This window comes from Branchiostoma lanceolatum, chromosome 4 (genome assembly GCF_035083965.1).
Source record: "Branchiostoma lanceolatum isolate klBraLanc5 chromosome 4, klBraLanc5.hap2, whole genome shotgun sequence".
NCBI classification, from domain to species: Eukaryota; Metazoa; Chordata; class Leptocardii; order Amphioxiformes; family Branchiostomatidae; genus Branchiostoma; species Branchiostoma lanceolatum.
Window position 1 is genome coordinate 31,998,575 of NC_089725.1, and position 26,136 is coordinate 32,024,710.

General features: G+C 44.9%; 1 protein-coding gene across 2 annotated transcripts; it reads left to right on the forward strand.

Moving 5' to 3' along the window:
* Window positions 1-410: 410 nt before the first annotated feature.
* LOC136434052 (arrestin domain-containing protein 2-like) lies at window positions 411-14,676 on the forward strand. Of its 2 annotated transcripts, none has more exons than XM_066426729.1 (8): window positions 411-524; window positions 2,374-2,497; window positions 6,705-6,818; window positions 8,029-8,273; window positions 9,968-10,144; window positions 11,402-11,614; window positions 12,079-12,265; window positions 13,353-14,676. In XM_066426729.1, exons 2-8 carry the CDS (start codon window positions 2,374-2,376, stop codon window positions 13,421-13,423), a joined length of 1,131 nt encoding a protein of 376 aa, XP_066282826.1. In that variant the 5' UTR covers window positions 411-524; the 3' UTR covers window positions 13,424-14,676. The 2 variants fall into 2 exon arrangements, with proteins under 2 accessions (XP_066282826.1, XP_066282825.1); XM_066426728.1 differs by having other exon boundaries at window positions 6,705-6,814; window positions 8,013-8,273.
* The last annotated feature ends 11,460 nt before the right edge of the window (window positions 14,677-26,136 follow it).

Here is a 26,136-nt window from a genome sequence, read left to right on the forward strand (position 1 = left end):
CCCATTTTGGTCAATGTGTTGCGCAATGCAGCTATGACGTCAGCCCTTCGTCGTCCTCGCCTCAAGGCTCGTCAGGCGAAACAAATTAAAGAAAAACAACAAAACAAATTTCAAACAAAAACACGACTCGACCTCAGGGTTCGGAGGTGTATGACAGACAGTCTTTCTCTCGATCAAAGGTGATCACCAGGTCAACTGGTGTTTTTTCATTGTCCGTCTACAACGTAATATTTAGTTGTTTCCCAAAATGCATAAAAATAGGAATTTGCACCTTCAAAAATCACAATAATATGTATAAATATGTCTAATATACATACATATGCTTCACTTGTGAGAAAGCTGTGGTCTTTATCTATCCCCACTACCATGTCAGGTGGAACCTTGGCATTTCAGTATGTATAAATATAGCTTGCCTCACACACAACAACTGAACAAACCTGTTAGACTTCATCTCATGAAGGCGTGATTCAATGGCGGATCAGCACTGAAATATTCCCGACATTGCCGTCAATTTTGGCTCACAGGTGAGAACATATTCACTGTACAGATTCTAGATGTCTGCTGTAGATTCTAGACCCAATGGAGGCTATGTTTTCTTAGCTGTTTGCCTGTGTGTGTGTGTGTGTGTGTGTGTGTGTGTGTGTGTGTGTACATGTGATTGTGTTCGTGTGTTTGTACTTGTGTGTGCGTGCTTTTGTGTGTGCTGGTGTGTATGCGTGTGTGTGTGATTGTGTTCGTGTGTTTGTACTTGTGTGTGCGTGCTTGTGTGTGTGTAGTGTGTGTGTAGTGTGTGTGTGCTTGTGTGACACTGTGTTGTGTGTGTGTGTGCGTGTGTGACACTGTGTGTAGTGTGTGTGTGCGTGTGTAGTCTGTGTGTAGCGCCTGTGTGAGAATAAGGTGAGCGATTTGACAGAGAAGTTCCTAGCCAGCACTACTGTCCTCTTTTCCCTGCTATCTATCTTATAATGGACACCTTACGATACATATCAAAACAACACACAAGCGAACGCTCCGCTTTCGAATTTGTCAATAACCGATGAATTCAAGGTAACAAATTAAGTGCTACGTAGAATTACGCATACGCTTCACGAATAATCTATCGACGACGATTAACGGTGAATCAGAGTGGGTCAGTTGCGATTACACCCCGACCAATCGATCGCATTGAAACTCAGATTCGTATCAGCCATGACCCGACAAATCGCAACCGCAAAAGTAGTAGAAACTATTTTTTTTCTAAACGTTAAATCGCGGACGCATTCAATCACTTCCAAAGTGCCAAAATTGTCAATCTGAAAACATCTTTTGAAAGCTGACACCTTCCACCATCTTACTGGCGAGTTTGTTTTGTCAGATGTAGTCGCTAACGCAAGTTAGAAAGCGATTTGTCGGGTCATGGTTGATACGAATCTGAGTTTTAATGCGATCGATTGGTCGGGGTGGATCAGTGGCGACTTAGAAAAGCTCGCTACGCCTCAAGAAAAACAAGAAATCGGAGACCTCATATCTCAATGAAATATACATATTATGTAAAAAAGCCCTCATTTACATAATTTATATTAACCATGTTCACCGTAACATAACTTTCAAATGCCACGAGTATGAAATTCCAGCTATCTACCAATATGAAAATATAGTATTTTCTCAGATTATAATGAAAGCTCATCTGTGTTGGTGGTAATCATGATACAATGCTAAACTTTCTTCCAACACTAAGGTATTGACAGATCGAATTTTCGACGACCACTGTCGCCTTCTTCAGGATCAATAATGACCAATCACTGCCGAACGTAAACTCGCGAGAGTTACGGACACGTGACTGGCACGTTTGACCAATTGCTGACGTCACGTATCCGCAATGACACGTGTCAATAAAATCACGTGTCCGTAACTCTCGCGAATTTACGTTCGGCAGTGATTGGTCATTATTGATCCTGAAGAAGGCGACAGTGGTCGTCGAAAATTCGATCCGTCAATACCTTAGTGTTGGAAGAAAGTTTAGCATTGTATTATAGTATTTTCTCATTTATAATTAAAATCAAAATTCAATTTACACTTCATTATGTGCATCTCTATCTAAGCTATCTACATACTAAATATCATGGAAATCCTTGGAAGACTAATACAATCCATCCAGACGTTCTTGACTTATGCTGACTACAAACATCCGGAAGGAAGGAAGGAAACACAGACACACACAGAGACACGTCAAAAACAATATCTCCATTTTCATGGAGATAAAAACATGCAGACCCACGGAGTCTGGTGGAGAAGGCTGTCAGTGTTATCTTAACAATGCATGGGTGATGTTCAGATGTTCAGGAGTCAGTTTACGGCATCAGAGAAGGGATTGTGTTTTTTTCTGATCCACAGATGGGGAAGCTACGACAGTTCGCCATCGAGTTGGACGAGGGGAAGGACGTGCTCCATGGCGGCGAGTGTGTCAAAGGTCACGTGGTGGTCGAGCTGGCAAAGGAAATTGCTCACGAGAGAATGTGTAAGTTTTGTACAATGAACGCAGTGGAAAATGAGATACATTTTATTTGCCAATGCCCTCTATATGACGCCGAAAGAAACGAACTAGAGTTCCACGACCTCATACCTTCGCCAAATGATTTTAACCTTTATGACTGACGTATTTAGGAGTGTTTCTCATCAATCATAAATCATACCAGTTGATCGTCTTCACCCAAATAACAGAAGTTGTCCAAAGTATGAGCTTATCAAAGAAGGTTATGCTAAAATTTATCATCAATTATGCAACTTAGGTCTTTATTAGCATAATTTGATTCAACGATGTTCACATTCACATAACTTCCAAATGCCACAAGTATGAAATTGCCATCATTTACCTGTATGTAATTATGGTAGTTTTTCATTAATTATGCAAATTACGCCTACAATTGCATATTTTCTATCTATTAACATTCCTCTCTCCCTCAGTTACAAATTTCACGTATTTGAATAGTCATATCATGGAACACAGCGGGTTTTTAGAATAGACCCCTTTCCAAATACCGCGGCCATTTTGAATCTAGCGCGAGCGCGCATAATTCGAGCGCGGGAAAAGTAAACAAACGGTAAGCGGTAAGGCGTCCCCAATAGAAACCAGCGTTGGGTCATCTTCTGCGGCGAGATGTTCTCCTCTTCGGTGAAATCTATCGATATATTTGCATGTCACAAGTAGATAATATTGTTGTGGACACTTGGACTCGATATCGGCTAGTAAAATTGTGAATTTCGGCTACTTTTCCACAGTTCCTGCCGGGCTGTTGAGCGCGCGCTACATGTGAAAAAACTCTAATATGTTTACACCGCGTGCTTGTGGTTTCCCTGATAATGTTAGCTAAAGTCGAGAAAAAATCCCACAACACACACACTTTTCGGACTGGGATCCTTGTAGCTTCGTAGATAGAAATATACAGAATTTTACCAGTTGTGACCGTAATTTAGACGATGACAACTTTGCCTGGGAAAACTACGCGCGTTGGGCGCTCGAGAAGGTCGTGTGTTCTGTCAAGCCTTTCTTAACATAGCTTCGTCTGCAGATATTTTATACTTCCACTGGATAAAATCCCACAAAAACGTGAAAATGTAGGCTTGAGCTCAAGGTCCTTTTGGTTAGGAATTTAGCAGAGTTTTGGCGGCTTCTTTTGACGCGTTTTCTGAAATATCAAAACCTAAAGTACGTGAGTAAAGATGGAGTGTTTTCACTATGCGCCGTAATATCTTAAAATTTCCGTCGGATGACATTTCAGAAACGTGAAGATATAGGCTTGAGGGCTCTGCGAGTAGAAATTTGACGGAACTTCGGTGGCTCCTTTGACTTTGACCAAGGAGGTTTTGCTTTGACGATATTTTAGTGCCAAGATTAGCGTGAGGAAGTTCATTAGTGAAGCAGGGGGCGTGTTTTCTTTGTAGCGTTTCATTACATCACTTTTCGCGGAAATATTTTAGACCTCCGCAGGATGAAACCCCACAAAAAAGGAAGATATCGGCCTGAGGTCCTTCAGTCCTCAAGCCAATATTATCTAACTTATTTTTCGGTTCCATCCGGCCAACAGATATCTTGAATATTGCCGCGCAAAATGATTTAAAGAAACGCCACATACAGTGGAAAACACACCTTCACTCAAATACTTAGAGTCCTCAAGACTAAATTCTTGGCATCCGAAAAGATCGTCAAAAAAGCCGCCGGAATTCTGCCAAATTTGACATTGAGCTCAAGCCTATATTTTCACGTTTTTGTAGGATTTCATTTGGCGGAAATATAGAATATTGCTGAGCGAAGTCGATGTAGCGCTGCACAGAAAACACGACCCTCCCCCAAACTCACTTAATTTCAAGATGATGTTGTCATTGTCACGACAGCCAGGCTCAACAGTTATATATATACCTCAACGTAGCTACAAGGGTCACAGCCCGAAGAGTATATGTTTTGTGGGATTTTTTCTCGACTCTAGCTAGCATTATTAGGGTAACTACAAGCACGCGGTGTAGACATATAAGCATTCTATCACTGTAGCGCGCGCTCAACAGCCCGGCAGGAACTGTGGAAAAGTAGCCGAAATTCACAATTTTACTAGCCGATATCGAGTCCAAGTGTCCACAACAATATTATCTACTTGTGCCATGCAAATATATCGATGGATTTCACCGAAGAGGAGAACATCTCGCCGCAGAAGATAACTCAACACTGCTTTCTATCGGGGACGCCATTGCAAAGCTTTACCGCTTACCGTTTGTTTACTTTTCCCGCGCTCGAATTATGCGCGCTCGCGCTAGATTCAAAATGGCCGCGGTATTTGGAAAGGGGTCTATTGTCTCATTAGTTATGCAAATTAGAATCTGATTTGCATAATTATATCCAATCATGCAAAGTATCACGTAAGCTATGTACAAACCAAAAATCATGACCATCCATCAAGCCCATCTTGAGTCATAGTATTTTCTCATCAATTATGCAAATGAGGTCCTCATTTGCATAGTTGATATCAATTAATATTTTTCTCCTCCTCAGTTACATCTGTCACATATTTGAGAGTCCTATCATGGAATTTGGTGGATGTATAAACTTTCCTCATTAATTATGCAAATTAGATACTGATTTGCATAATAAGTATTTAATCATGTACATCATCAGCCAGTCTCGGGCGAAAACAATGAAAATGGCGACGTTCTATTTTGCGCCAGGTCAACCGCAGTTACGGCGATTAAACAACCGTTCTTGACGATAGGTCACACTTTGACACGAGTTGAAGGCCAGTAAAAGAAACTTTATTTTGCTGTTGTTTAGATAATCGTCTTGAGCTTGAAGCACGTGCGATTATTATATGCAAATCCAGCGAACAACGTGCGATGGCGTGATGTTATGTTCTTCCCACGACGCGCTCGCCTGTCATGATAAGGGATCGAAAACATTTGACCTCGTTGTCTTCGAATGCCTCGTTGTTGAGGCCTTTCTTAGAGTGTATTAAACACCTTGATGTCTGATACCTCGGAAATCACTGTTGCTGCACAAGTAGATCTCTTAAAATTCATCGCTTTTTAGATTTGGCGGTATTATGATTAGTGGCGGTATTATGGTAATGGATGTTACATCATCACTCAAGCTATCTACTTACCAAAAATCATGACCATCCATCAAGCCCTTCTTGAGTTATTCCCTTTCAAAGTCTGAAGCAAAACCTGCTCCTGCAGTTCTTGATTTCTTTAGCTTTAGTGTGTTCAAATCTACATCTCGCCATTGGGTGAAGGGACCGGACATGCACCTCCATGAATAATGTTACTGTCATACCGAATCATTTACTCCTATATCCATCACTTCATTATTATGACGGCTCCCGTTCCGTAAAATGGATTAGAACAGCTAATCAAAAGTGTACGCAACCTCATCCAAGTTAAAGTATAAGCAGTATTGCTGGTAACAGAAGAAAAGGACACCAAGCCCTGGATAACTTACTCTTGGCGAAAGTGAAGTTCGAGTGACGATTGCTTCTTCTTTAATCGATGAAAAGCATCGTGCACAAAGAAAAATGGGAGATGTTGAACGTCCTTTATACGTTTTCTTGGAGGAACATTCAACAAGTGAACCTGCACCTGGTCACAGACCAACTTAAAGTTACTTTTCATCTACGTACGTCTACAGCTCTGGTCAACCTTGTCCCGATTTTAAGGACTTGTTTCCTGTTTTTGAACTTAAAGTTGTCCAGAAATTGGTGTCGACTAATCTAGAAAAAGGATCGACGATTGCCATATATAGTTGTATATCCTTAAATGACATCAGGTAAACGTACGATCTTAGTGTCGCGCCAATGACCTTGGCTGTCATTGAATGTGTCCTTGGGGTTGAGTGACCTTGTCCTTCACTTCACCACCTTAGTGTTAAAGCCCCCCTCTCTCACTTGACCCGCGGCACACTGGTGGCGTCTCTGTGGCCGATCCGAATTGACAAAGCACTCAACGAATATTTTTAAGCATTCTGTGTTTTATTGTCTTTTTTGTCATACTTGTACGTTTTGAATGAAATTGCCATTATAAAGTCAAGGGCAACACAAATCCAGTCTAGGACGCAGCGACGCCGCCAGGGTGCCGCGGGTCCAGTGGGAGGGGGGGGGGCTTTAGATAAGTGCGATTAAATACTTATATTAAACCTACATCATACGATATCCATCATCACTCCGTGACATGTGCGCCCCCTGCAGGCCTGAGGCTGCGGTTCCGCGGACACAGCCATGTGCAATTTGACAATGATCATGATGACCGGTACGAGGCTTCAGAGACATATTTTGACCACGAGGTCACGATATTCGGCAACGGTAGGGCTGACTTTTCCCTCTTTACCCACACTGCTAATTTGTGACTCGTGACGTCGCGGTTGCGTAATGGCAGGGTGACTGACCCAGAACCCAGAGATCCTGGGTTCCAATCCCCTGACATGACCCGTTGACGTTGTGCCTTTGCAATTGGGAAAGGCACTTAACACGAATTTCCTCACTTCACTCATGAGAAAATGAGTACCAAGCTTCGGTTAGGGACGTCCCTCGAGAGCCTCACCTCGAGCACGTAAAAGAACACACCACGCCTATCGAAAAGACTAGGGGTCCTCCCCGGGCTGAGTGGATCAAATAAATCTGTCCGGATATACAACTTAAGCTTGTACTCTTCAGTACAAACCTGTTGTGTTACGCCATGAGGTGGTTTACAAGGTATGTAACGTTAACACAAGCAAACAAACAAACAAACAAACAAACAAACAAACAAACACACAAACAAACAGACAAATTAGTCTTGCAAGCATAACTGGGTGCCAGTACTGCACATCATATTGACGGAGATTGAGTGGGGTGAACTGAGGGCGGGGTGGTGTAGACTAACGCTGTATAGTGTTCTTACGTTATACTGGGCCGTCATACGGATGTTCCGTACCGGTTTATATTAATATTTTACGTTATGTCATGCCTGGGCCTGATACGGGTGTTCCGGGCCGTGTGATAACTATCCGGATCACATAGGGTTCGGGAGTGTTATCACACAGGCTTCCATAGAATATTTCGAATGCATTTCAAGCGAGTCGGTTGCGCCGCCGTCGGAAATTCGAATACCGGATTCGGAGATTAGAATCAATGTTGTTGCAGTTTTGTGTTCGAGGACACAAAAATCCCTCAACTTCTGTTGCATTCCGCATTAAAATGTGCGTTTTCTCGGGTGGGTATGACCAAGGTATGACATAAATAAAATACAACACGGTGTTTTCCGCATCACCCTCGGTTCCATTAGCCTGGACTCCAGCCTCGTCAGCTTTGACCCGCTCCCAACGCTAGCCGCCAGCAACGTTGGGAGCGGGCCAAAGCTAACAAGGCTGGACTCTAGACTACGGTCCCATCCCACCCGCGGGTCGGATCGATATCGTTCTTTTGCCTTTGCGTGCGCTTGGACGCTCGGTCGGGCTGCTCCATGGCACCCCGGGTGGTACAGAATACGTCGTGTCGCATTCTCTATACACAAGTCTAAACGGTTCCATTGCAGAGCGAGGACAGAGCGCGGACTGTGCTGTGACGTCACACGAGCTGTCCGCGGGACGCCATGTCTTCCCGTTCCAGTACCAACTTCCCGCGGACCTGCCGGGCTCGTTCGAATACTGGTACGAAGGCTATATTCGCTACGTCATCAAGGGCACCTTCGACATGGAGTTCGGGAACAAAAGCACAATAAGGGTGTTCACAATTTTGGATAAAGGCGACGAGGATTCCTGGGAATGGTTTAGTAGAACCGTGAGTCTGGTAGCTATTACAGTTAACATTACCTGCTTGTCTATTAAAGACATCTGTGGTTTCGTCGTGTTCACAGATCATCTTTTGTAGGATCCTGCACGGGATTTAAGTTCATGCATATGCATAGCAAGATAAGCGTTGCAATTGGTTTCAGAGGATCAACTCAGATTTTTTTTAATTATTATTAAACAACAAAAGAATACACAGGACACAGAGGTGATGCACTCTAGCTAAAGCTAATATTAAACATCACCTCTGGAAATAAAAATTACAACTTACATAACAAGTACAATAACAATAAGAAACAGCAATTGGGTCGTCCAATACAAACAAACTAACAAACAAACAAACAATGAATATATCAACATACCTGAACTAAGTTTTAAAACGTTTGCTTGTCGCAATATAGTGCTGAGTCAAGCCTAAAATGTTACAATTGAAATCATACGAAACAAAAGATGAGCCTCTTAATAACAAATAAATGAAGTCTTGATCAGACAAAATATCGATATCAAGAATTGGGGCCAAAAGGTTCCGTAGGTTGCCCAGAAGCTTGAGTCTTTGTTGACTGTATATAGGGCAGTACAAAAGATAATAGACAACGCTTTCGCTTCGACATCCACAAGTGCAGGCTGGACTTGTTGCTAATTAGTTACGTGTAAATAAACTTATTAATAGGTTAAGACTGCATGTGCCGGTGCGAAGACGTGTGAGGAGGGCGCAAGTGTACCGGGGGCCATGACTAAAATGTGAATAGAAAGAGGGACGTACTAATTTCACTAGATGTTTTTTAAACAACGAAAGATTTAGTGATTTAACAGCTATACCAAGACCGTTCCAATGATGCGTTACATAAGGAATAAAAGACTTTTGATATCGAGTTGTAGAGCAGAGCGGTGTCCTTAGATTAAGTTTGTTGCGAAGATTATAAGAAGTAGAAATGGAAACTTAAGCAGGGATCAAATCCTTAAGATACTGGCGAGTATGGCCATGGACAATTTTGTAGAACATGATCAGAGAGCGTGACGACGATCCGAAAGCTTTTCCCAACCTAATTCAGAAAGTAGCGAAGAATACGAAGACCCTCTTACAGCCCCTGAGACTAGACTGCAAGCGCACATTCGTATTGGACACGTTCTAATCGCTGGGAATCATATGAAGTACATCCATGCCAAATTATGTCAGCATATTCAAGGAGAGGACGAATAAAGGATTTATAAATGACATCAAGTACTGTTCGTGATAATCTGAATTTCAGTTTGTTAAGAGTGGACACTCGTTTGGGTGCTTTGCCAATCATATGACAAGGTGGACGTAAGAAAAGTCCCTATATGCTTGTGGGTTTTGACTGATTTAATAACACAGTTATGAAGAAGAAGAGGGGGGGTGGTCGGGAGGATTTGATTTCTTAGAAAAACTCAGTTTTGTGTAATGGACGAAAGACGATGGACGCTGACGATAGACTAAAACGCCTGACCGTTTTCAAAATTTGCCCAATTGCTGTTATATCGTGTATTTTCTATAATGTGGATTTTCTATCAATAGTGTTGCATTCCCTTGGCACTTCGTTTATGCAGGCGTTCAGAACATTCATTCTCTGACGTAGCGGTTATTGCCTAGGGTATCATTTTCCCCACATCGATGCTTTCTGACGAGTAATTCCTTTTTCCGCTGTGTTTTGGAATCGATGGCAGCAACCTCCCAACATGGCCCATTCGAGTGCTCCAGAAGACGTGTGCTGCCTGGGCGCGGTGGAAGTACAGGCCCAGCCGGACCGGTCGGTGTACTGCCCCGGGGAGGCCATCGTCATCAGCGGGGACGTGGTGAACAGCAGAAACGATTACGTTACTGTGGAGGCGAGGCTGGTGCAGGTGGGTTCCAATAATAGTGATATTTATTGCATATTTATTCCCCAGTGGGATAAATGCATGGGAGACAGAGGTGGGGCAGGCCGGTCAGTGTGATTTATTTATTGGTTCGGCATGTTGCCAGGGTTACCCAACTAGCCAGAGGCTATTACTAAGGGCGAACCCATGTGCGGCCGACTGTAGGCTTTTGAACCATCGCACACCGAGGCATACCCCTACTCTTTTTCGAAAGGTGTGGTGGGTTCTTTTACGTGCGCGGGGTGTGGCTCTCCCCAAACACGGGACCTCCATCAGTGTGATATAACCAGCTGCTACCGCGCCGCGTGCCTGCGAAGCTGGTGTGTCACGCCGAAGGACGGTTATACCGGCTACATAGATACAGATACAGAGACCAAACATGAGGTAATGAATATGAGAGAAAAGAATGATAATAATAACGTTAACACTAAAATCTAACATAATATAAACCCATGTCCCGCGACTCCCAGCATATGGTGGGAAGCACATGCAGACTCCCAGTGCTGTGCCCAACAAATGTTGGAATAGCTCTTTTTTTTCCAGAAAACTAGCGTAGCACCCACCCATGTTACTTCGGGGTACCCATGTTACCTCGCAAGAGGTCAAGGGTCAACGTACTGTTATGCAATGAGTGCCCTACATTATGCTAATGACCAAGATGCATAAATTGTGCTTATGACCAAGATGGCGACTCAAATCTCAAGGACAATACCTTGCCATAAACTCACCTGTAGTGATACTCGGCTATTTTTTTTCTCGTATTTGTTACTCTGATGTTGTCAGAATGTCTAAGGGATGCTGTAACTTTGATGCTAATACTGTTTATATGGTTCAAATACTAAAACAGAAACTGTATGAAAATGTCCTGTTTTATTGCATTATTGCCCTTGCAAATCAGACATTTTCGTAAAGTAGAGATTCTCGGCTTTCTATTGATGTATAGCATCATAGGGTTACTTGGAAGAGAACTGATTATAACGGAGCAAAGCAAAAGCAGTACCTATCTTTCAACAGGGTCTAAAACGCCTAGTCTGACAAATCGCGCTCCTAGCGGCCAGCCGGTCTTGTAACCTGTTGGGGTGGGTGTCATTAGCCTCCGGCCGAGAGCTTGTGTAAACACAGGCTATACAACGCCCAGCATTGGGAGAGTCTAAAACCACTCGGTAATATGGCGTGTTTTGGTTATCATCTTGCTCATGTCATGTCATTCGGAATAAATTTATGAAACACATAATGTTACAGATTGCTAGATTCCATGGGTTGAGATTTGGCAGGAACGAGATGAAAGAGGCCGAATTGAAAGTCGTGCAGCGAGCCTGGATCTCCCGCTGCAGGGGAGGCGAGTCGCGGTCGTTTTCGCCCAGCGACGGCGCCGTTCTCCGAGTTCCCCCGCTCCTGCCCATCCTATCCTCTCGCCGGTTCTGCAATATCATCGACCTCGAGTATCGATTGCAGGTACGTGTGTCGCTGCGATCGATTTATTGATTTGTCGGCTGTTTGATCTATCGATTGTTGATCTTCTTTATAAATATGACCATTTCTGGATGCGACACTGCTGCATTCTGTCGTTTAATTAAGTGCTTTTTGAACATCTCATGATCACATATAAAGTCTATGCCAACAATTTAGTTCCTATCATTTATACTCGTATACAGTTCACCATTCTGTGTACCTGTTCTTTCTGCCATGTCTAGTCAGTTACTGTTATATATTTGTTCTGGCACGGCCAGTGTTGCCAGCGGTTGATAGACACACACTGAATTCTTCTGTTCTTTCATGACACTCCACAGGTTATGGTTCAAAGATGCAATTTGAAGATACAGTTCCCCATCAAGATTTGCTCCTGCTGGCACGGCCAGTGTTGCCAGCGGTTGATAGACACACACTGAATTCTTCTGTTCTTTCATGACACTCCACAGGTTATGGTTCAAAGATGCAATTTGAAGATACAGTTCCCCATCAAGATTTGCTCCTGCTGGCGCGACCCCCACGATGGCACCCAGTCCCCCTTGGAAACTCCCCCTACAGCCCCCCCTGCTGACTTCAGTGGCCCTGCAGTCGTCAGCCAACCAGCATCCAATGTCCCTTCTGTACCCGACATTGACGGTCAGTGTACAACTGTAGTGTCTCTTCTGATACCACTTTTTAATCTATATTATTTCATCTAACCTTCTCATTGCTTTGTAACTCCATGGTGCCCACACAAGTGACTACAGGTTGTCCTTATATAGAGTCGATGACTAGTACGGGTTCGACTGTATATCAATGGTCAGGTTGTCCTTATGTACAGGTTTGACTGTATATCGATGGCCAGGTGGTCCTTATTCAGAGGTGGTCACTTGTACAGGTTCGACTGTATATCAATGGTCAGGTTGTCCTTATGTAGAGGTGGTCACTTGTACAGGTTCGACTGTATATCGATGGCCAGGTGGTCCGTATTCAGAGGTGGTCACTTGTACAGGTTCGACTGTATATCAATGGTCAGGTTGTCCTTATGTACAGGTTTGACTGTATATCGTTGGCCAGGTGGTCCTTATTCAGAGGTGGTCACTAGTACAGGTTTGACTGTATATCAATGGTCAGGTTGTCCTTATGTAGAGGTGGTCACTTGTACAGGTTCGACTGTATATCGATGGCCAGGTGGTCCTTATTCAGAGGTGGTCACTTGTACAGGTTCGACTGTATATCAATGGTCAGGTTGTCCTTATGTAGAGGTGGTCACTTGTACAGGTTCGACTGTATATCGATGGCCAGGTGGTCCGTATTCAGAGGTGGTCACTTGTACAGGTTCGACTGTATATCAATGGTCAGGTTGTCCTTATGTACAGGTTTGACTGTATATCGTTGGCCAGGTGGTCCTTATTCAGAGGTGGTCACTAGTACAGGTTTGACTGTATATCAATGGTCAGGTTGTCCTTATGTAGAGGTGGTCACTTGTACAGGTTCGACTGTATATCAATGGTCAGGTTATCCTTATGTACAGGTTTGACTATATATCAATGGCCAGGTGGTCTTTATTCAGAGGTGGTCACTTGTACAGGTTTGACTGTATCGCCAAAATGCAACAAAAAAAAAAAAAATTCTATAGCACTCTTACACGAGATTTGTTTGATTTTATACATATAAAGTCTGTTTGACACTTCGATTTGCCCTCTAGCCAGGCTTTATTGTATCTACTATGTTCCTTTTGCAGCTCATCCGTCGGACTTGGAAGCGTGCGGGGAGCCACCACCGCGGGAGACTAAAGACGGCTACTACGAGTGACGAGTGAGGCATGCGCAGACACGACCTGGTGCACGTGTAGCCTGGCGTGGTCGGGCACGTGTCGGGCATGGAGTGACTCACATGTATGTACAAGGCAAAGTAAAGCATTGAAGGAAGAAAAAAGATGGAATTTCAAATTAGAATCTTGTACATAAGTTAAAGCACGATACAACGACCCTGGTTGATTTTAACTGATTTCTGATGCCTGATATTATGTAATGTATAGCAATCTAATATTGGTCTCTCCAATGAGGTTTTATAGAAGAACATTAGAAGAACTTTATTGCACGACAATTGGACATGGTACAAAGCATGGCAAGAATTCTTAAAGATAATACAAAATAGAGATATGGAATAAAACTTAACATCCTAATTACTAAGGGCTAGCATACATTTTTGATATAGTGTTATAATCAAGTGGGGCTAATCATTGGTTTCGGTACTTTTTCTAATGATAAAGCAGTCGTTTAAATATTTACCTATTTTTGCATTGTGGGGATTGTTGCATTTGAATATATACTCAAAACAGTCAGTAACATCGAGACTCTTAAAACTTATTGTACTTGTTTTGAGACATGTGAATAACTTATTACGTAAAGCATCATATTTAGAGCATTACATGACAAAGGGAGATTCATCTTCAATTTCCGTTGGACAAAATGGGCAAAACCTTTCTATAAAACCTCCATGGTCTCTCTTTAGCTAAAGATAAAAAGTCAAAGTGGCTTTAGGGAATAAGAGTAGATCATTTTTTAGTTTTGTTGAAAGCTAATCAGTGTGAGATTAAGCCTATCAATATTAAATTGATTATATTGCAAATCTTAAGCTTGAAATGAGGTAGAAAATGGGCATGAAACTAGAGCCGGGTGAACATCTCTTGGAATAGTATGGGGGGCTACATAGTGTTTTTAGGCACAGAGCTAAACAATATTTGGATATTTTAGATCAATTTATCATATATGGTGATAATCGTATGTCGATTAAGAAGATTTTGATTTTTTTCTGATAATACCAATAGCTTTAAGATTAGGAAATGTCATTTAACTGGGAATGTTCTTTAACTTTATCGTGGGTTTATACCTTTGATGAAGTGAGTCTCACACAGTGTTTTCTTCTGTGTCAAGTCAAAGAGTTCGAGTCCTCCTTGGCAAATATGGTAGATATGGTGAAAATTTCCACAATTTCATCTGCAAAAATGAAACACGCTTTGCGAATTCTGTGAAGAAGAGAGTTTTGAATACAGATCTCTGTTTTTCGTCTGCCTGTGTGTGTCTCCATGGTCTCCTGCATTCATTGTCTCTTTACACCACTGTGGCCAAATATCGACATCCACGGACACCCTGAGACGATCATTCTTCTGCAGTTCATTTGTTAGACGCCAGAGGTCACGTTTAGTACGTGTGATAACCAAACAATCGTTGATAGCGACTTTACGGCATCCCTAGTCTAAGCTTAGACTCCCCACATGTTCCTTCTAACCCCAAAGTCTCTAAATTGGACCAGACGTTTCAAGGAAAGAAAAATATTCAAGGATGTTAAGTAGGCACTAGTATACAATTTATTTATTTATCTATTCATTCATACCGGTCCTTTGTTGTGCAACGCAACAACAATTACATCAGACCTATGCTGCACCGGCCGCAAGGCTCACAGGCAAGCAAAAACACAAAGAAACAAAACATATCTGGTCCACAAAGTGCGGAGGTGAACAACAGACAGTGTTTGTTTAGATCAGTTTAATATTCATTCATTTTTATCTTTATTGTACATATGTTGTGCGTATATATATTTATATATATATATATATATATATACATATATATATATATATAGAGAGAGAGAGAGAGAGAGAGAGAAAGAGAGAGAAAGTGTGTAAAGATAGATAGATATATAGACATAGATATATAGAGAGAGAGACAGAGAGAGACGTGTGAGAGAGAGAGAAGTGATTCGGATGGCGGATCAGCCCTAAAATACCCGACATTGCCGTCAATTTTGGCTCATAGATGAAAATATTCACTGTACAAGAAGACGCTGACTAATCGTGAGAACATCGATAGGTACCCACCCCCCTGATATTTGGCAGTCCACCGGGACAATTTTGTGGCTTTCGGGCCCGGCCGGGGCTACATACCCTACGGGCACCGGTGCAAATGTGACCGTAGCACTAGTCCCTGGCTCATAGATGAAAATATTCACTGTACAAGAAGACGCCGACTAATCGTGAGAACATCGATGGGTACCCACCCCCCTGATATTTGGCAGTCCACCGGGACAATTTTGTGGCTTTCGGGCCCGGCCGGGGCTACACACCCTACGGGCACCGGTGCAAATGTGACCGTAGCATTAGTCCCTCGTCGATGCCGGCAGATATTGCCAGTATGTACAGTATTATGCAGCCGTTACTGTCAACGTTTATTTGTTGCCAATTTTGTACAAATGGATACGTGAGAACATGGTAGATATCGTGTCCCTTCAGTCGATTTCATGATCATGCGTCATGTCAGTAAAGGGAGCCGGGATGTCAATCTTTGGTCATTCATATTTCAAGTATTCTCAAGGCTCAGGAGTTCGTCAAAATTATGGAACCGTGCGCAGAAAAATATGGCGATTCATCGACTACATCAGGAGTCCTCACGAACAACCTTTCTGATGTTTCTACTTCCAGCGCAGATCAAGCTTTTTATCCCCGAAAATTAGTCTGCCACCTGCAGAAAAACAACATGCCTAGGCAACACCTCATGCCACGTCATCCCTCCAAATAAAGGCAGATGGGAGCTTACGTCGTCAGACTAATTAAGGTATTATAGTATTCATGTATTTTCATAGTTATACACCACGCCCGTTGACTGCCAGTACAGTACAGTCCAAATGTCCGAGCAAGCAGTACGGTCCCCGGGGACTTTGTCGGGTCCAGGCAGCGGCAAAACCAGCGGGCCGCCGCCCCAACCCCCTCCTGTCCATCAGCGCTACGACGCTTCTGACAAGCGGCAGGAAGGGTTGGGAACTTCTTCACACACGTACAGAGAAGCCGAGAGAGTGTACTACACAATCAAGGATCAAGATCTGCCGCCGCCTTTACATGGAACGGGGCGACAGCAGGAGTCGCACCGGCCGGGGGTCCAAACCGGCCGCCCGCCGCCCAAACCCCCTCCTGTCCACCAGAGTGGTTCATCACCTTCTGACAAGCGGCAGGAAGGGTTGGGAACTTCTTCGCACACGTACAGAGAAGCCGAGAGAGTGTACTATACAATCAAGGATGAAGATCTGCCGCCTTCTTTACATGGAGTGGGGCGGCAGCAGGAGTCGCACCGGCCGGGGGTCCAAACCGGCCGCCCGCCGCCCAAACCCCCTCCTGTCCATCAGAGTGGTTCACCACCTTCTGACAAGCGGCAGGAAGGGTTGGGAACTTCTTCACACACGTACCGAGAAGCCGAGAGAGTGTACTACACAATCAAGGATCAAGACGTGCCGCCGTCTTTACATGGAACGGGGCGGCAACGGGAGTCGCCGCAAGCGAAGGTCCAAACCAGCAGGCCGCCGTCCGAAACCCCTCCTGTCCATCAGAGTGGTTCACCAGCTTCTGACAAGCGGCAGGAAGGGGTGGAAACTTCTTCGCACACGTACAGAGAAGCCGAGAGAGTGTACTATACAATCAAGGATGAAGATCTGCCTTCGTCTTTACATGGAACGCGGCGGTTACAGGAGTCGCCGCAAGCGAAGGTCCAAACCGAAACCCCTCCTGTCCATCAGCGCAACAACCAAGAAAAGCGGCAGGGAACTTCTTCGCACATGTACAAAGAAGCCGAGAGAGTGTACTACACAATCAAGGATCAAGATCTGCCTCCGCCCGAACCCCCTCCTGTCCACCAGAGTGGTTCACGCGGGCGTGTCCGACATGGCGACGGCACTTCTGACAAGTTGCGAGAAGATCAAGGAACTTCACACACGTACGAAGAAACCGATGCGGCTTTCACGTTTGCAGGTAGGCGATGCTTTTGTAACTTGCCTTTTTTTGTTAACTCTTCATTAGAAGATATGCTTGGGTACATGTATTTGTGCAATCAGGACATGTTCATGTAGAGAGGGTATATGACTCAAACAACTATGACTGTTAATCAGCCACTGCCTCCAAAGAAGCCCCCCCCCCCCGTAATGTACGTAGGAATGCGTTAACATTAGAGATATCTACGGACATTTTTGGAGAAGCCAGAAGTAATCTATATGATCTTAACTAATGTTTGGCAGCTCCACATTCGTTGTCATTATTTATTTCTTAAGGAATAACGGCAAAATGTAAGAACGCCGGGATGAATTGTAATGATATAAGGTATGTTATAGTAGGTCTTGGGAAGACGAAGATCAGGGTTAATTTTGGGCCCCTGGTGTGTGACCTTGATACTGCAGTAGGGGAAGATGTTAACCTTCGAATGGACTTAATCTTCTGGCCAGTCATTCCCCTTTTTGCCGAATATTACGATCAGTTTGACTTCGTTTTTGGAAGCAGCGGAAGACGATTTTTCTGCGATGAGTGGGTTTTTTGAAGTTAAGAAGGTTGAAGTTAAGAAGTCCGGGCAACCCGCCCGACATGATAATGATGAAAAAGGTTGTAGTTTCCTTTTCGTCAGAAGACGTTTGAAAATTGTGATAAGGTGTGGTGGCTTCTTTGAACAGTTCCTGTTTTCATTTGCTGACCGTTAGAAAGGAATTTCAAGCTAGGAGCTCTATTATTCTCTCATCGGCGGGTATTTGGTGCTACCTTGAATGCTCATGAGGTGAAAGAAATTCTCAATACCGAGGAACATTTTTAAAACTCCAATAATGGAATTAACTGCTTCGTTAGAATGTTCCCGCAACGACGGTCCTCATGCAATCCTTGTCTGCCAATATTTTGACAATGTGTCATTTGACTTCAGTTAACTTTCTGAGTCGGTATGTGGACGTAAATTTCATGATAACCTCTACAGACCGCACGTATCCGGGTGGAGCAAGCGGCCGCCGTGCTCTCTGTAGCTTCCTCCGCTCCCACCGCAGCTGCGTGGCCGCCGGCATTGCCGTGCTGCTGAGCCTGGTTGCTGTGGGACTCGCCCCTCTGACGTTCATCAATACAGAGGTAAACGCTGTCTTAAGGGATGGTACAGTATTAAGATATGAAGGAGACCGCCATCATTTGCCCTAGCCCTCTCTTTGGGGCCTAAATATCTTCCATTGGCCTTTCCCAGGCCCCATTTTTTTCACTTGACCCTCCCGCCTACGCACCCCCACCCCCCTCCCCGAATGAATATCGTACCGTCCCTAACAGAAAAAAATAGAAGTTTGCCTACTATGATTTCTGACAGTTTTGGGGGGATCTTTCTTACTATCAAGACACTTGTTGCTGTTTCTTCTCATTTTGTTTTATTTACGTTTGGTATTCTGACGTCCATTTAAAGGAAATATCTCATCTGTCAATCACTGTTGACGTCTTGAAGCGCGACCAAGACGACATGCGCCAACTAGTACTGTCCACCGCCTTTGATGCCTTGAAGTCCGACCAAGACGACATTTCCACCACTGTTGGCGCCTTGAAGCGCAGCCAAGACAACATGTCCACCACTGTTGACGCCTTAAAGCGCGACCAAGACAACATGTCCACCACATGCGACACGCGCCAACTGTCCCAGACTGTTGACGCCTTGAAGCGTGACCACGACGACATGTCCACCACCGTTGACGCCTTGAAGCGCGACCAAGACGGTATGCGCCAACTGTCCACTACCGTGGATGCCTTGAAGCGCGACCACGACGACATGTCCACCACCGTTGACACCTTGAAGCGCGACCAAGACGGTATGCGCCAACTATCCACTACCGTGGACGCCTTGAAGCGCGACCAAGACGACATGTCCACCACCGTTGACGCCTTGAAGTGCGACCAAGACGGTATGCGCCAACTGTTCACTACTGTTGACGCCTTGAAGCGCGACCAAGACGGTATGCGCCAACTGTCCACTACCGTGGACGCCTTGAAGCGCGACCAAGACGACATGACCACCACTGTTGATGCCTTGAAGCGCGACCAAGACGACATGCGCCAACTATCCACTACCGTTGACGCATTGAAGCGCGACCAAGACGACATGTCCACTGATGTTAGCGTCTCAAAGCGCTACCAAGACGACTTGCGCCAACTGTCCACCACCGTTGACGCTTTGACACTCGACCTGGATAAGGAGCGAAAGCGAGCCGCCACCTTGGAGCAGCGTCTTCACGAGATCAGTAACTCGCTAGGTGAGTTGAGTTTCAGTCGTTATGTGCTCTATTTGTGATGTTATATTGGACAACATCATTGGTATAACATCAGGAAAATCTGTGACACTGGCTATCATCATTATTCCAATTTTCCATTACATGACATTATTCCTATGTCTGCAGGATGGTTTACATTAGTAGAAAAAGTACATATTGTAACATTGATAATCATAGTATTTTCCTCATCAATAATGTATCTAGTGTTGCCATGTTATAACATAGAATTCTACTGCCTCATATTAGTTTGTTGGTTTCGTTAAAACTACACAACCTAATGGGGGAGATTTGGTCCTCAGGTTGAGTGAATGTAATTTGCATGTCCTCCTTTTGTCATACTACTCATGTCTATTCCGACTTGGCCTGTTGGTGATGCAAACGTTTTTTCCAGCATCTTGTCCTAAAGGTTACAGATGGTGGCGTGGGATCTGCTACAAGGTCTTCAACACACTTAAGACCTTCAGCGGAGCTGCCTCCACCTGTCGTGAAGATGACGGCACCCTCGCCATGGTCCGAGACGCTGAGACTCACGCCTTCCTGATCGCCTTGTACACGCCCGTCGCCGTGAAATACAAGACGGGCTACTGGTTCGGCCTGGACGATCGGCGCGAAGAGGGAAGCTTTGAGTGGGCGGATGGTTCTGCACTCGGGACGTTCACCTCCTGGGCTCCGGGACAACCGGACAACACGCACTCCAATGAGCATTGCGTTCAATACGCCCCACACACCGCACATCCCACTTATGAAGACACGTGGAATGACAATAATTGCGACATGCAATTTCAGTTCATATGCCAGGCTGTTGCAGGTACTTACTGTAAAAAAAAGGGAAATGTTCGCGGAGGTTTTATGTTTGCGGTTTTCGCAATGAACGATTCGCCACGAACCAAAAACCGGTCAAAAATGTTCTGTCTTCAACCTCAAACTTAAAATCACCGCGAACACGTAATTTTCTATCTACCGCGAAATCAAATTCCCGCGAAATGAAAGCCTTTGACAGTAATTGTAACCGTACCATTTTCTGAAACCCTGCCATCTAGTAAAAATGTAACAGCCCAGGGATCCACCAGACTGATCATGTTAAATCATTGTCTCTGTTGATAAACTTAACTTACTTATCTCGCCGCTTCTGCCTCAAAGGGGGCGTCGTAGATCTAAACGGTCTAGTGCCCGAATGTGTCGCCTGTTGAGGTGCGTTAGTCCGTGTGTAGGTGTGCAGAATCTCCGCGACACCGTCATTCCGGCGCGGTTGTCCTGTCGCTCTCCGGCCGGACACTCTGGCGTGGTATGCTCTCACGACATGGTTGGGTCCGGGAGACTGGCATTTGATCTTGCTGTGTGGCGATGTACTCCTGGATGTTTGCGCCGCACCAACGTTAACCATAATCTTCTGATCACTTCATTCCTAGATCCTGATCTTGTCTCTTCTGGTTTCTCCAACTGTCAGGCCAGGACGCCAGGAAGAGACGACACGCGTACAGTGAAGAAATATTGATATCCACGGTTGAAGATTTGTCGACTGAGAATCGTAATAATTAACGGGAAGACCCGTGACTGTGAGGGAGATTGCTTGATAAGGATCGTCAGACTTCCCAACCAAGAAATACACATTTCCCTGATGTTGTCCGTGAGTTGCCTCTTCACTCCTTAGAGCTTCTTCCTGTTGACCATGTCAAATGCCTTTTCTTGATCAATGAAGACAAAGTGGCGGTGCCTTTGGCTGTCTCTCAGAGCTGTCTGCGGGCATCTGTACAGTCTCTTTCCTTCCTACATGCAAATCCAAACTGAGCCTCACTCAGTTTTGGTTCTACTTTTGCCCCCGATGCGCTGTTCCAGGATCTTGGCGAAGATCTTATGCTTCGGTCCAATTTCCGAAGCGGGGCCCGGCCGGGCTGTTTGTGAAAACGAAAAATAGATATAATCAAAATACACAAAATATGGTTAGGAGTAAATTTTTTTACGTTTTGTGTCTTTTGTTTTCTTTTATATCATATTTTTCGTTCCCACAAGCTGCCCGGCCGGGACCCGGATTGGAAATGGGACCAAAGCATTACCTGTGTGGCTTATACTAAGGTCAAATTTCTCAACCCGGGGCCCGGTCGGGCAGGTTGCGGGAACGAAATGTATGGTATAAATGACAAATGCATAAAATTAAAAAGATAATAGTTAGGAGTATAAGTTGTGCATATATCTTCATATAAACTTTTATTTTTCGTTTCCGCAAACAGTCCGGCCGGGCCCCGTTATGGAAATGTTACCGCAGCATATCTAGGGATATGCCTCTGTATCTGTTGCTCTTGTTATAAACCATGGCAAAACACACCATCCCACCCCTGCTAATTCGGCTCCATCTTTTTTTCAGGACGTCCGTAATCTACAGGCGGAACTCTCACCACCATTGTACAGCGACTCTCCAACCAACCATCCGCAGTAAAACGTGAAACTCGAATTATAGAAATCAACTCCACGACCCCACCACACTTATCAAAACAGTAGGGGTCCTTCCCGGTGTGAGTGGACTCGTCTAAATGGGATAGGAAGTTTCCCGAGCAGCCTTCGTAAGCCCTGATTCTCCTTTGGGTCAGTTAGTCCTTAGTCTTAGTGAGTTGAGCTGGTCTCAATCGTGATGTTTCTGACCCGGGGAGAAGACGTGCTGTTCCAGTCCTAATCATCTAACGCGTAATATTACAGTGGCTTCCGGTCCACACCTTGAAGTGGTCTCTGGGTCATGTTACGTGGTGACCATTGAGTAAAACAAGGTTTTCAGTTAAACATTTGCGAAAGGGATGCTACAACTAGGGGGAATGTAGTTGAGCGTCTTGTCGGGTTCGGTGTGAAATTTTGAATTTAGATTTAGAAAGCTCCTTGTCTCAGACTTAGGAGAATATGTAGAAAATTTGACTGTGAAAGGAAGGAGCTCGTGTGTAATGATATCAAGGATATTTGAAATTCTATGTTTAGTATATAGAGGTAGAGAAATTTCATGAAAACTGTAGCCGGTGGTGGTACGAACCAATCTTCCTTTTTTTTGTCTGCGCAGGAGGCTACACTACCTCCTCTACCACCCTCCATGTTTTTGATACCTGTGCCATTTATTCCACTACCTCCACCATGACATGGTTTTTGATACCTGCACCATTTACTCCGCTACCTCCACTGTGACATGGTTTTTGATACCTGTACCATTTACTCCACTACCTCCACTATGACATGGTTTTTGATTCCTGTACCATTTACTCCACTACCTCCACTATGACATGGTTTTTGATACCTGTACCATTCACTACACTGCCACCACTATGACATGGTTTTTGATACCTGTACCATTTACTACACTACCTCCACTATGACATGGTTTAATTTTTGATACCTGTACCATTTACCCCACTACCTCCACCATGATATGGTTTTTGATACCTGTACCATTTACTACACTACCTCCACCATGACATGGTTTGTGATACCTGTACGTACCTCCACATGACATGGTTTTTGATAGCTGTACCATTTACTACAATACCTCCACTATGACATGTTTTTTTTTCATTTATGTACCATTTAAAGATGAAGTGAAACTCTATCTAGCGAAAGATGCCAATATGCTTGAAATTAACATTTACATTTCTATGAATTTCAACGTGATTTCATACTTCTGTGTCAAGTCAAGGAGGTCTAGTCCTCCTTGGTCAACCGTGATAGTGCACCTAATGCCACAATTAGATTTTAGGAATAAGATACGTTTTGCGAATTCTGTCAAGAAATGCGTTTTGAATACTGGATCTGTTTTGTTTCATCTCAATGTGTGTTTCATTGGTAGAGCTCCTGTAGACATAGTACATGTTTTTATTTATTTATACCACAATGGTCATATATCTAGCCTGACTAGATCAAGCCTCTAGCAGCCATTCCACTGGCCAGGCCCCTAGCAGCTGGATAGCCTACACCCCTAATAATGCTTAGGTCCCAATGGCACCGGTGCCCGTAGGGGGAGTAGGCCCGGCCGGGTCCCGAAGCCACATATTTGTCCCGGCCGGTGGACTACCGGGTTCCGGAGGGGCACTTCCCGGTGTTCGCACGGTTAGCTCACGGCGTCTATTTGTTACCGGGTCTTGCGTTGATTTTAAGTCCGAGGTAAAATGATTCGGGGTCCCGGCCGGGCCCCAGAACTTGAAGTCCGGTAGTCGCAGCGTGTCTCACGGGGCCACGTAGGGGTCACGCCCGAAAGTGTAAAAAACAGCCCGTTTGGGCCCCATTTCCAATTGGGACCTTAACATTAGTCATGACAATTGGGAACATCAATCCTGATTTATGCATATGATACTAACATGGGTCAAGGGTCACGATGGGTGGAGGCCATGTTTTGGAGAGCTGTCATGTCTGAGATGCAATCTATCTGCATCCTCTGACAGGCAGGCTCCAAAAGGCCTACAACTCATGCCATCAAAGTAGTCAGGGTTTATAGTAACTTTCTGTTCCATTTTTGTTTTGTTATTGATAGTTAGTCCTGTTTTTGAAACCTGCTATTGTGTTCACAACAAAGCCCCCCTCCCACCTCGACACAAACAGGAGGGATCTGGATTTGGATTTGGATTTCAACGCTAACAGCTGGACTTACCTTCTATTATTATTTTCCAAACATTTTCCTTGTTTACCCTACCGGACTATTGGGGCATTGTTCGTGACCCAAAGTTTCTTTTGACCTCGTACCATCCACCTGACTAAGGGTTAAATAGTAGACGGTCAACGGCCTCGGTAGAGGGCGGACGAACTGCACCCGACCCTTCGTGTCGGAGAGGGCGTTCCAGAGTTTGCATCGCATGCTGGTTCGGTCAACGAATGCGGCCATCCAACTTGGACAGGACGTCGGATCTGTTCTGCCTCCTGCCTGCTGATGGATGGTGGAGAGAGTGGCGGCAGTCCTAAGGCAAGCTGTCACCACTTTACCCTGCCTTCTTGTTCTCGTCAAGGGCTTAACTCAAGAACGGTGTTAAAGAAATTCAACATTGCATGTTGGAATGTGCGCACACTATGCCCGGGTTTCAACACCTTACCAAGTGCACAGGTTCCAACGCGGAAAACAGCTGTACTGGATAGAGAGCTCTCTAGACTCAGCATAGACATTTGTGCTCTGTCTGAAACCAGACTCGCCGAGTCAGGACACATTCGAGAAGAGGAATACACGATATTCTGGCGTGGTCTATCTGCCGATGAGCGTAGGCTCCACGGGGTTGGTTTTGCTGTTAAAAATAGCCTGTTACCCTTCATAAATCCTCCGACCTCTACAAATGAAAGGCTCATGTCTATGAAGCTCATCACCTCCTCGGGACCGGTCCACCTTATTAGTGTCTATGCGCCCACTTTACAGGCACCCGAAGATGTAAAGGACTCATTCTATCACAGTCTTCGTAACATACTTGTGAACATCCCCCGTAAGCACTCAGTGTATGTACTTGGTGATTTCAATGCTAGAGTCGGAGCTGATCACGACTCCTGGCCTCGCCAGATTGGACACCACGGCATAGGCAAGGTGAATGACAATGGCCAGAGAGTGCTAGAACTGTGCGCAGAACTAGACCTCTGTGTGACTAACACCTACTTCAGTGGTCGAGAAATGAAGAAGGTGTCCTGGCACCACCCACGTTCCGGTCACTGGCATCAACTGGACCTCATACTGGTTCGCCGTCAGCTGCTCAAACGCGTCCACCACACCGCGTCAATGCACAGCGCTGACTGCGACACAGATCACGCCCTCATCCGGTGTAAGATCCGTCTACCCAAGCCAACGCGACCAAAGAACACTACTCCCCAGCCACGTCGCATCCCTAGAATGGAAACCAACAATATGAGCGATCCGGGTCTGCTCGAGTTATTCAAAGACCGCCTGCTGAAGGCCCTCGACCGACCCGCGACCGGCAACTCAACATCCTGTGACGAAAAATGGTCCAAGCTACGTACCATTCTACAGCAAGCAGGGAAAGACACGTTTGGCCTTAGAGCAAAGAAGCAGCCAGACTGGTTCAAGGAAAACCTAGACAAGATAGGTCCTGCTCTGGATGAAAAGAGAAACTCCAGACTGGCCTACATTAACACACCCAACCCAGAGAACAAAGCGGCCATGAAAAATGCTCGCGCTAGAGCACAATGCGTCCTTAGAGAGACACAGAGGGAGTTCTGGGACAGCGTCTGCTCAAATGTCCAAAAGTGTGATGACCGTGGTGACATTGCAGGCGTCCACGCTGCCCTTAAGTCTGCTCTTGGACCCTCACCTCGTTTGACTGCCCCCTTGAAAGATCCTGAAGGCAACATCCTGTTGGAGAAAGCCGACCAACTCAAACGCTGGGTTGACCACTTTAGTTCCTTGTATAGCAACCCTGTAGCTTTTGATGAATCTGTGCTTGACTCCATAGAACAACTTCCAGTAATGG